This window comes from Oryza sativa, chromosome 6, assembly GCF_034140825.1.
Source record: "Oryza sativa Japonica Group chromosome 6, ASM3414082v1".
Lineage (NCBI taxonomy): Eukaryota > Viridiplantae > Streptophyta > Magnoliopsida > Poales > Poaceae > Oryza > Oryza sativa.
The window spans coordinates 12,874,741-12,887,286 of NC_089040.1; the positions used below are offsets into that span (position 1 = coordinate 12,874,741).

General features: G+C 46.7%; 1 protein-coding gene across 1 annotated transcript; it reads right to left on the bottom strand.

Moving 5' to 3' along the window:
* Positions 1–1,683: 1,683 nt before the first annotated feature.
* LOC9267349 (probable inorganic phosphate transporter 1-10) lies at positions 1,684–4,605 on the bottom strand. The gene is made up of 2 exons (NM_001421598.1): positions 3,861–4,605; positions 1,684–2,974 (listed from the first exon to the last, which is right to left on the bottom strand). The coding sequence occupies exons 1-2, from the start codon at positions 4,556–4,558 to the stop codon at positions 2,014–2,016; spliced, it is 1,659 nt and encodes a 552-aa protein (NP_001408527.1). The 5' UTR covers positions 4,559–4,605; the 3' UTR covers positions 1,684–2,013.
* Positions 4,606–12,546: the final 7,941 nt, after the last annotated feature.

A 12,546-nucleotide genomic window follows, 5' to 3' on the forward strand; every position in this document is an offset into this window, starting at 1 on the left:
CATCAACCCCTTTTCCTGTTTGTCCCCTCGAAAGTTTAGGCAACCGGGAGTGGGTGATTGATAGTCGGGGAAATCTAAGTTGTTGCTTGTAATTTGTAATCATGCACATGTGTTTATCTTTTCCCTAGGAATCTCTGTTAGTTATACTCCCTATGTTTCATATTATAAGTCGCTTTAACTTTAATCTAGTTAAATTTATTTATGTTTGATTATGTTTATAGAAAAATTTAGCAACATCTACAATACCAAATTAGTTTCATTAAATATAACATTGATTATATTTTGTTAGGATATATATTTTAAAAAATATTGCTATATGTTTTTACAAACTTAATCAAACTTAGAAAGGTTTGACTGCTAAAAAGTCAAATGGACCTACGGTATGAAATTGAGGAGAAAATTGACATTGTGCCACTTTGAAGAGTGGGTTTCGCTGTAATGCTATTTCACAAAGTGACTTAGTTAAAAAGCCACTCCCAAAGGATACCAAACCTTTCTTTTGCCATAATCGCCAATTCACTCTATTTCTATCATTTTTCGCACCCGGTCTGACCAAAATACCCTTCAGTCATTTCTTCCTCGAGCTCCCGGCGGCCACCATTGTAAAAAAAAAAAAAGAATCAACCGATAATGCAATCCAACACAAGGGAAAAAAATCCAATCTTTACCTACCAAGCTGTTGAAAAGAAATAATCAAATAAACAACCAAATCCTCCACACAGGCACAATCACAACCAACCAATTCAGTTTCTCAAGAACATCAAAGAGTTTTAACTCCGATATTTTTTTCTTTTACCCGATGTTGCTGGTAGGCGTCTACGCCGGATTCCTTGCCGCCCCGGTTCCAGCTTCCAATCGAGTTGTAATCGAACACCGGCGCATCCTCCGACAGCGCCTTCCTAGATAGTGACGAGACCGCCGCCGACGAGGGGATGAACTCCCTGGCAACCGGGTTCAGCTTGGACCATAGGTCCACTAGCTTCTGCACACCCTTCTGGTATTCCGCATCCTTCGCCACCGCCGCCACAGCAGCAGAATCCGCCGGTGGAGACGCGTGCAATCCCCCCACCACCACCGCCATCCGTAGTGGCGGGCTTCTCAGACCAGACGGCGCGGGCGACCAATCTTGGTCAAATCAATCGCCGCCTTCCTTGCGCTGGGCTCTACGCCTCTACTCCTACAGAAGTGAGGAGGAGGAGGTGGAGGTTGGGGGAGGCTACTGCGTGGTGTTGCGCGCTCGAGCTCTCGCCAATGGCATTGATTAGTGGTGGTGGCCGCCGGGAGGGAGAAGGGACCGAAGGGTATTTTGGTTAGACTGGGTACGAAAAATGGTGGAAATGAAGTGAACTGGCGATTATGGCAAAATAAAGGTTTGGCATCGCTTGGGAGTGGCTTTTTAACGAAGCTGCTTTGTGGAGTGGCATTGCAGCGAAACCCACTCTTCAAAGTGGCATAATGTAGGGAGTAGGAGTTTGTTAACTTCCTTTTCCTCTGGTTGAGTGGAGCTGGCCCAGGACCCTGGGTCTGGTGGCGAAGCTAGAACTTCCAAGTCGCGTACCACCGGCGAATTAACAAGTGGGAGTGTGGGACGGCGCTTGTGGAGATCCGATCGTGACGCATATGTCTCAGGCCACCAAGGCCACTTCTTCTTCATTGTATTCATACTATAAATATAAGAGAGGATGAAACAGAAAAGCCGGCAAGTTACGCGTTGCCAAAACTCGTGTTCATCGTCAAGGTATTTTCAGTGCTTGCAAGGTGTTCGTCCGTTGTTCAGGCATTGTCCACTACTCGCGTGAGTGTAGATTAAGGGTTTATGGCCAACATCAGAAACATGCATTGCTAGCAAAACTGAATATGCATATCCTACATGTATTTGCATATAGTGTGAGTCCATGAGATTGTACACAAGTCATGCTTATGCATGCATCGACATCTCGACAGCATGCACTCTCTCTGACGCACAAATAGTGAGGAAAAGCACTCTCGCTTTCCGACGATGATCGAGTTCACTCACACGGAGACCCGGGCTGGAAGGATGGGCGACATGCTGAGGTGCGAGCTCGCCATGGACGCCGGGCTCTTGGCCGCCTCGGTGTCGCTGCCGCCGTCGCCGACCTGGGTCTGCGCCCTGTCGCTCTCGTTCTCCTCCAGCGACCGCATCATCGTCTCCGGCGTGAACACGTAGGTGAGTGCCAGCCCGAGCAGGCAGATCCCGCCAAGAACGAACAGCGCGTACATCATGCCGATGCCCGGCAGGTGCCCGGCCGCCGCGCCGTCCTTCTGCTGCGACGCCCACAGGAAGCCGATGGAGCCGACGAGCGCGCCGAGCTTCCCCGCCGCGCCGGAGAGGCCGTGGCACGTCGACCGGAAGCGCGCCGGGAAGAGCTCCGCCGGCAGGATGAAGGTGGTGGTGTTCGGCCCGAGGTTGGCGGAGAAGAAGGTGAGCGAGTAGAGCACGATGTAGCCGGCGTGCGCGCCGTGGTCGCGCCAGTATCCGTCGTACGGACCCGCGAGCGCGAAGAGGAAGACGGCCATGAGGAGGAACCCGGCCATCTGGAGGCACCGCCGGCCGACGCGGTCGATGAGGAGCACGGCGACGAAGTAGCCCGGGATGGTGGAGGCGACGGCGATGACGGCCTGGAACTTGGCCACGTTGAACGCCTCCTGGAACGCGTTGATGAGCCCCGGCGCCGGGAACAGCGGCCGGTAGATCTGAGACTGGAACAGCGTGCTGCTGTAGTAGGGGATGTCGAGGAGGAACCACGCCGCCGCGCACGCGAACAGGTCCCGCCCGTGCTGCCGGACGAAGCGCCGAGAGAGGAGGCCGTACGAAGGGCGCGGCGGCGGCGGAGGCCGGCTCAACGCCGCCGCCACCTCCTCCTCGGCGACGGCGCCCAGGTCGAGGTCGGCCAGAACGCGGCCGATGTCGTTGGTGGCCTTCACCACGTCGCGCTCCACCAAAGCCGTATATCTGCTCGTTGGCAGCACAAATACAACGTTATGCACGGTCATTACTTTTTCGTCATTAACCATTAGTACGTGCTTAATTCCCTTTTTTGTAATTAATCTACTCACTTATAGCAACTTTCAGCATAAAGTTAAAGGGCAATTTTATTGATTAGAGTGCAAAGGGGTTAAATGTGCAATTACACTGTGCCACTAATCAAAAATCAAAATCATATTTATAGACCTGACATCAGCAATGACAGTACACCTAGCAAATCAAAGAGTAGCTAGAGACAATTTCGTGATGAGTTCTGCTATACGTCTGACTGGAGCTGTACGACTCACATCCGACCACCAATCAACACTCTCAACATCTTTCCATGTGGGTCTAGGACCACCGATCAACACTCTCAATATCTTTCCATGTGGGTCTAGGCATGTAGCAGCTTTGCACTAGTCGAACACAAATCGTATACGCTATTCGTATGTGTAGACATTTTCTTTTGGGATATATAATGTATAAGTACTAGTGCTAATTAACGATGGCAGTGACGATAAACATGCCCAATTATTTAATATTCCGACTAAACTATCCATTTGAAATTTTCGGCATCAACGAAGAGAAGGAAGCTTAATTGACCATGGAGCTGCCAGTGCCAGGCAATTAGCATACTTATCAAGGATAAATTTTCCTCTCAGAATTTGTTCTTGGAATCTCGTTTGGTATATTCCTTATCTATCACATTTGTTTAACACGGTCCATGTACACTTAATCTAATTTACCAATCAAATACTATTATTTAAGATTTTTTTAAGGTTCAAATGGTTGCTGTGAAGTCAAAGGTACGGAGGAAGCCAATGCATGAATGACATCTGGGACCACATGTCAGCGGCCCAAGTATAGTTGGTACCTGGCCGTCTCCGGCATGGACATCCTCCAGTAGTACGTCAGCGCGGCGGGGACGGCGCCGGCCATGAGAATGATCCGCCAGGCGAGGTCGGCGCACTCCGGCGTGTCGAGCGGCGCGGGGTAGCCGGTGTAGTGGTCGAAGGCGGCGGCGACGGCCATGGTGACCGCGGAGCTGGCGAGGATGCCGAACCCCTGCATGGAGAACACGGCGGCGATGAACGCGCCGCGGGTGCGCCGGTTGGCGAACTCCGACATGATGGTGGCCGACAGCGGGTAGTCGCCGCCGACGCCGACGCCGAGGAGGAAGCGGAAGAAGCAGAGGCTGGCGAGCGCGCACCGGCGCGTCCGGCACACGGAGAAGCCGCTCCCGACGGAGCTGCACACCATCAGCAGCAGGCACGCGCCGTAGACGCGGCGCCGCCCCACGCGGTCGCCCAGCGCGCCGAACACCACGTTCCCGATCACCGCGCCCAGCAGCGCCACTCCGACGGTCGCCGACACGACGGCCGGCGGCGTCACCCCCGGACGGGCGCCGCCGTCGGAGTAGTACACCCGGCCCACGATCTTCATGACGGGCGCGATGCAGAAGAGGTCGTAGGAGTCGGTGAAGAGTCCCATGCCGGCGATGACGATGGCCTTGAAGTGGTAGTACTGCGTCCGCGCCTGGTCCAGCGCCGTGAGCACGCCGATCGGAGCCATTGTCGCCGCAGCGAGCGAGCGAGCACGCTAGCAGAAGCAGCCGACGAACGAGCTTGCAGCCGTGGATTGATGATATTTTAGCTGGTTTTGTATATATACAGGTGGCGAGGTAGACGACGATGGTGGTGGTGAGTGGTGACGGCGACGTGAGGGGTTAAAGAAATGGCCGGGGGGCGTTGACATCACCGTACAAAAGTGAGATGCCGAAGGAAGATGCCACTAATCGTTGGCTTGATCAGATAGATTACGCGATAAAATACGGCCACTTACCCACGGTGTTGTACAAATTATAATCTGCCGCTAGCGCTTTCGTGTTCGACCCTGGTGTTTGGTGTTGGGAAATTGGGATCGAGTGTAGGACCCTGGTGATACACATTTGTCTCCAGAAAGTGACACATCCATATATTCTGGTTAAGATTTAGGGGGTGTTTAGATCCACCGGCAAATTTTTTTGGGGCTGCTATACAACGGAATCCCGTTTTTTGAACGGGATGATACCGCTTAGGTATCGGGTTCTGATACCTAACATGTATCATGCGTTTCTACCACATATCATGTGATACTTGCAAGGTATCAGATGATATCTATCAGGTATCATGCGATTCTTACCATGTAGAGGGTGATACTTGTGAGGTATCAGGTCCTGATACCTAACCGGTATCAGGTGATACCTATCAGGTATCAAGCGATTCTACCATATATCAGGTGATACTTGTGAGGTATCATATGATACCTATTAGGTATCATGCTATTCTTACCACATAGAGGGTGATACTTGCGAGGTATCAGGTCCTGATACCTAACCGGTATCGGGTGATACCTATCAGGTATCATGCGATTCTACCACGTATCAGGTGATACTTGTGAGGTATCAGATGATACCTATCAGATATCATGCGATTCTTATCACGTAGAAGGTGATACTTGCGAGGTATCAGACGATACCTACTAGATATCAGGAGCTAGGCACCAAAGCGTCGTCGCCGGTGGTCCCACCGTCCACGTCCCATGCCAGAGCTCATTGCCGGCGGCCACATCCTCCACCGTCCGTGCCACGTCGGAGCTCGTCGCCAGCGGCCGCATCCTCCGGCATCCACGCCCCACACAGGAGCTCGTCGCCGACGGCCGCATCCTCCACCGTTCACGCCACGTCGGAGCTTGTCGCCGGCGGCCGCATCCTCCACCGCCTCGACGAGCTAGCCAGGTACGTACTCGTCGTGCTCCGCGCCGATGATGGCGGCGAGGGCAGCACCTTCGCGCTCTACTTCCTTATCTGCCGCCGCGTCCGCGCTAGGCTCCTCCCCGGCGCCGGCGAGGAGCTCGCGGTCGCGGGGCAGTGCGTCGATGGTGTGGGCGTGGGCGCCACAGCCGGCGTCGCCGCCGAGGAGCTCACGGTCGCGGGGTAGTGCGTTGACGGTGCGGGCGTTGGCGCCGCAGCGCCGCCGCCCATGTCGGCCATGCGTGTGTGTTGGAGCGGCACCGTGTCCTGCATAGGCTGCTGCTGCTGCTCGGGACGTGCATGATCAGGTATCAGTCCTCTTTGAATAAGTAAGGGTTCCGTCCGGACGGGATTCCGGTACATAGCATTCCCAAATTTTTTTTCCCGTCACATCGAACGTTTGAACACATGTACGGAGTATGAAATATTAAAAAAAAACTAATTTCACAGTTAGCGTGCAAATTGCGAGACGAACACTGGTGGAGAAGTGCTTTTTAGTCCCGGTCCGTAACCCCTCTGTACCGGGACAACAAATCCGGGACTAAAGATCGCTTTCTTTAGTCCCGGTTCAAATTCAAACAACAACCGGGAATAAAGATGGGAGCATCTTTAGTCCCGGTTATTATTACCAACCGGGACTAAAGATATTTTTTCTTTTTTTCTCTTTTTCATATTGAATATTGATTTCACACCATCCCCTAATCATGCCAAGAAATCCCAAATCCAAATCATCACATATCACAGAACATCTCCAAATCCTCGAGATGACTCCCGGTCGGGCGCCCGATCGGGAGGGGGTAAAATCGGGCGCTGACGTCAGCATGATGTCAGCGCCCGATTTACGTGCAAAATTATTTTAAACTGATTTATCTCTTAAATTATTTATCCAAATCATGATCCGGTTGCACCATTAAATTCGTTACAATTAAATCTTCAAAACAAGACCACAAATGGATATATTCCGACGAAAAAAAATTTATCTTATTATTTAATTATTTTTAAATGTTGCACGATGTTCCACTAGATATATCATAATTGTTTCACTAAGCAGATCGAAAATGTTTCACTCATTTAAATTGGGTGTTGTTTCACCTTATGTAAAAACAATGTTTCAGCAAATAGCGAAAGAATGTTTCAGTTCACTGCAACATTAGATTTATACATAGTGAAACATTGTGAGTACACTAGGTGAAATATTTTTCGGTGGAACAAGAAATAAACGAAATTCCCTTAATATGGGGTTTCCAAAATATGTGGGTTTTTTTTGTTGCAATGGAATGTTTCGTTCAGTGCAACATTCGATCTGTATATAGTGAAATATTGCGAGTACACTAGGTGAAACATTTTTGGTGGAACAAAAAATAAACCAAATTCCCTTAATAGAGAGTTTCCAAAATATGTGGGTTTTTTTGTTGCAAAAGAGTATTTTAATCCACTGTAACATTACATCTATAAATAGTGAAACATTATAAATACACTAGGTGAAACATCTTTTGTGAAAAAAAAGAGGGAGAATTGAGTGGGCCCAAATACGCACGTGGGGGAGGGGGCACGGGGGGAGCGCCCGATCCGGCTCCCCCCGCGCCGGGCGACCAGGATAGAGCATTCCCGAAATAGATCATCTCCAAATACATCACAAACTCTTAAAAAAATTACATCACAAGTTCTAAAAAATACATCACAGATTCCCATCACACACAAATCAAATACAACATAGGATAAATCATAAATTGTAAAAAAAAAAGAAAAAAAAAGGAAAAGCCGGCCGGCCGGCCACTACCGCCTCCCCTCCTCCCCTCCGCGCCGCCCGCCGCCGCCGCCGCCGCGCAGGCCCCCACGCTGGTCGCCGCCGCGCGGCCCCCCGTGCCGCCTCACCGGCCCCCTGTCTGCTTCGTTGTGACGAATGGAAGGAAAAAAAAGGAAAGAGAAGGTAGGAGTTAGAGATAAGGAAATAAATAAGTTAGAGAGGAAAAAAGAGATAGAGGGAGGAGTTTGTTGTGTGGACGGGAAAAGAGGATCAGTAATAGGGATTATATAGTGTGTTTTGATTTTTATTCCCGGTTAGTAACATTAACCGAAACTAAAAATAGGTTTTTAGTCCCGGTTGGTGTTACTAACCGGGACTAAAGAACCTAGGGCCCTGATACGGTCTGACATGGAATCAACCGGGACTAAAGATCATCTGATCTTTAGTCCCTCCATCTTTAGTCCTGGTTGGAGTTACCAACCAGGACTAAAGATGATTTTTAATCCCGGTTGGTAACAACAACCGAGACTAAATATCATCCTCTTATAAACCAGGACTAAAAATCATTTTTAGTCCCGGTTTTTAGTGGATGCGGGACTATTGTGGATTTGGGTCGACCGACCAAAAGATGGTTTCTCTACTAGTGGAATCTTTTAAGCCTAATTGCGCCATGATCTGATAATATGGTGCTACAATAAACATCTGCTAATGATGGATTAATTAGGCTTAATAAATTCGTCTCACAGTTTACATGCGGATTATGTAATTTGTTTTATTATTAGTCTATGTTTAATACTTTAAATGTGTGTCTGTATATTTGATGTGACCGGGCAAATTTTTTGCCGGTGAAACTAAACGCAGCCTTACTCTATCCGTTTCATACTAGCCACTTAGTGGCGCGTTTGCGTGGCTTTTTAACTGACAGTACATAATAAGGAGAAGTTATTATAGTCACGAGTGGATTAAATTTTTTTTATTTATGCATTGGGCTTATTTTTTAATGAAAAATCTAATTTATGTGGTGAAAAGGATTGTCTTTAAGGTGGTATTCTCAATAGTTTTTCTTAATCAAGTAGTAATATTGTAATTCACAATTATTTGTTCGGCAAACATTTTAATAATTGGGTGTAGCTTTTCTGAAGTAAATGCTGGAAAAATTTCTATTATTTTCTTAAAAAGGGTTGTTTTATTTAGTAGGAATGCATTTCATAAGAAAGATGAGTAGAACATTTGAAGAGTTTTTTTTTTGCCATGCCGACCATGTTTTTGTTGTTTTCCTGTTTCCTACAATCTTTTCTCTACGTTGGCTGCCTGCAAGTTGCAAAGACTTCTTTTTAAACTCTCCTTGTTTGACTAGGATTAATCCAACGGATGTTGTTGCTTATTTCTTTACATTGGATGGTACTAGATTTCTTACTCACATGGCCCAACCAGATTGCAAGAAAGTTTAGTTCTTTCAATACTTTAGATTAAAAGTAATTTGGCATTTTTCTTAAATTTGATTAAGTTTATAGAAAAACTAGAAACATCTACGGTACCAAATTAGTTTAATTAAATTTAACATTGAATATATTTTTATAATATATTTGTTTTGTACTGAAAAAATTAGTACATTTTTCTACAAACTTGGTTACACTTTTAAAAAAAGTCAAACAACTTATAATATGAAACGGGAGAGAGTAGATTTATGTTTCATTTCTGCTGACAACACTATTAAGCTCATAGGATTGCGACCACGATGGATGTTTTCTACTCCGTTCGTTTTATATTATATATTATAAGTCAGTTTCACTTTATTTTAGCCGTGCCAAAATTTATAGAAAAATCTAGCAATATCTATAAAAATATAAAAATATAGTTTCATTAAAACTAACATTTAATATATTTTAATAGTATGTTTGTTTCGTATTGAAAATATTGTTATATTTTTCTATAAATTTGGTCAAATTAATTGAAAAAGTTTGATAAAAAAAGTCAAAATGATTTATAATATGAAATGGAGATAGTAGAGGACAATCTAAATGAGCCAACCCATCGTCACTTGTACTTCTAAGTCTTATCTCTTCCCTAGTCCGTTTCAAACTAAGAGGACGGCTATACCGGGGAATGGCTAGAGTAGTGACAAGACGGCACATGCCTAGAGGAGTGTAGAGAACCCATTAGGCAGCCTTACAACCAAAGGAGCGGTCGAGAGGTGGGACCAAGGGGTCTGCTGAACCTCCATTGTGGCATCTCACCCCTACAACTCAAGTAGAGTACAACTCACTTTCATATTTAGACTACTCTATAGATCTAGAATATAGAAAGAGAGTGAGATGAAACTCCAAAACAAGCGTTCCAGATGTCAGAGTTCTCTTCGGGGGAGTTCCGGAGAAGTGCCGGAGATGTCGGCATTCTCTCTATTGGAGTTCTAGAGGAGTGCCGAAGATGTCGGCACTCTCGTCGATCTTGTACCTCGATGAATGTTTTTTACATAAGTAAGTATTCATGACTTTCTTTGGCATTTACTTTTCTTGTTTATGTAAAATATATTCTCATCATTATGGGTTCGTCACTTAATTAGTATTTATACTAAGTGCTCTAATACTAATAATACTAAGACTCTAGATAAAGAAAGAAGTTCTTGCTAAGACTTGAGTAGTAATTGATAACATAAACGTGATGTCTGGGTTAGAGGTTACCTTTTGTTGTGTGTTCAACAGAAAGTGAGGTCGACCGGCGGCACGGCGAGAGCAACTAGAACGTTGTGCGTTGGGAAAACAGCCTGCAACGCTGTGGTAACTGACAATAGCTGCCGCCTCCACCGCCGCCGCTGCTTGTCCATAAATCTCCTCTCCTCCCACAATGTCTTTGCCGCCAAGCAAGTCAAAGTGCCGGCGGCTACTCGCTCTGCCAGTGGTCTACCCTTGCGAGGACATCACGCGCGGCACTACTGCTCGCCTCGCTGCTCTCCCTCGGCAAAATGGGTGAAACTCATTCGCACAAAGCTTGTGCCGGTGCTCATCAAGTTGCTCGACCTCGCCTTCCTTCATGTACGCCTCGCCATGGGCCTCCACATCCGTGCGCCACTCGGCAGCAGGAGAGGAGGGGAAGAGAGTGGGAAGATAGGAAGAAGAGATAGGATTGTCACCGTTGTTGCATCGGCTGATGCCGGGTGCACCAGCAATTCAATTGTGGTGAACACCATCCGGGATGAGGCGATGGTGGCGACCGGTGATGCGGACCAGCCGTCGTCCACCTCAACCTCGCTGTGCCCGGTCATCCTCCCACACCCCCGCGCCATCCTTGGCCTCCTCCTACAGTTGCACACGTCGTCCCGCCCACTGCCACCATGGCCGAAGGGGAAGAAAAGAGAGAGATAAGGGAGAGAGAGGGGGGAGGAGGAAGAAGGGTTTGAGAGAGAATGGATGACATGTAGGCCCCACATGTCAGTGGGTCCACAATATTGTTTTTGAATGACAAGTGGGTCCCACATATATATTTTAAATCTTATGCCACATAAGCGCCACATGGGACGAAGACCAGGTCAACATCGCTACGTTAGAGCCACGTCAGCAAAACCACCATTCAAAACCGCTGAGGCCTTGTTCGGTTTGGAGGGGATTGAAGAGGATAGGAGGGGATTGAGGGGGAATAATTCCACACCACAATAGGTATGGAATAAATCCCCTCCAATCCCTCCCTCATGGAGATTAACCGAACAAGACCCTGAGGGAGTCAAATTGTATTGGTTTCAATAGTTGGGGGAGTCACCTTATCCACTCTAATTCATAAAGAAAGAGTAAAGAAAGAAGAAAACAAGGTCGGGGAAGTAAAGTAGGAGACTACTATTATGTTGACTCAACGGGCCTAAGAACGTCGTTCCTCTTTACAGAAGTTGAGTCAGAGCGAGGCGCCTCGGCTGGACGATGCAGGTTTGCCTAAGCTACTTCATTCTTGCTATTCTTGTAAGAAATGATATTCTTGAGAATAGGGCCCAAAGAGCACCAATCTATGGAGGGAATTCTTCGATTCTGGGTCAGATCATGGGTCAACTTAATAATAGGCACACGCTCCTCTGCTCCAAAAAGGTTATCGAAAAGATCTTTGTCACGTCTAGAAATTCACTGGTAATTTCCGAACTCATTTGTGCATAAAATCCTCGTCCAGGAATCAGCCGAGGTACACAAACTGACAATTTAATGTACAAATCCATCATAATAATTGCGTTACATACTTACAAAAGAAAAGAAAAACAATAGTGGATTGACGGTCTAGCGAAGCTCCGACTCCACTCCCACAGGCAGCTCAACTGGGGTTTAAGCCAAACGTCTTCTCCTTTGCGACTTCTCTTCAACTGAGGTATGATTGATTATTGCAAGGTGAGTACATGGAATACTCCACAAGCCACACAGCAAATATGCAAGTGCACAAGGATACCAATGGATGGCATAATATAGGCTTATTTGCAAAAGCAGCATTTAGCAAACATTTAGGAGTAGTAAAACAGTAGAGTAATTAATCATCAATATTAATCAACACTGAACAACACTCCCATTGTTGGTATTTCTTAACGACATTAGTAGAAATATAATTCCCAGTAATGGCGCAGAAATACTCCTGGTATATTATGGTTACAGAGTTCATCCGCAAGCGCACGGATACACCATAGTAGCATTTCACCCGAGAGTATTCCAAGGGTATCGTATTTATTTAATCCCGTGGGAAGATCATGGTAGAGAGAACTTGACTAATAATTTATATATTACTTGTAATAATCAAAGTCTAAGCAGGGGTTAAGATAATTTAAGGGTAGAGTGACACACAAGCAATTAAGCTACTCATTCTCATACTAAATTATCTAAGCTAAGTGGAAAGAAAAGAGAAAGATAATCTATTCCTATACTTCTAGTATACATAATATACATACATTCTAGTCATCTGATATACTAGCTAATACCCTTTATCTGATGCCCTCCTGGTACTTCGAGAAGCCACCCCTGGCTGCCGAGTTCCTTACAACAGCCCGTCATGACCATACAT

Excerpts from the sequence above, each read along its gene's own strand:
- LOC9267349 (NM_001421598.1), bottom strand. The coding sequence starts at position 4,558 with ATGGCTCCGATCGGCGTGCTCACGGCGCTGGACCAGGCGCGGACGCAG. Across the intron at positions 2,975-3,860 it reads TCCATGCCGGAGACGGCCAG|ATATACGGCTTTGGTGGAGC; the intron begins GTACCAACTATA and ends GCCAACGAGCAG.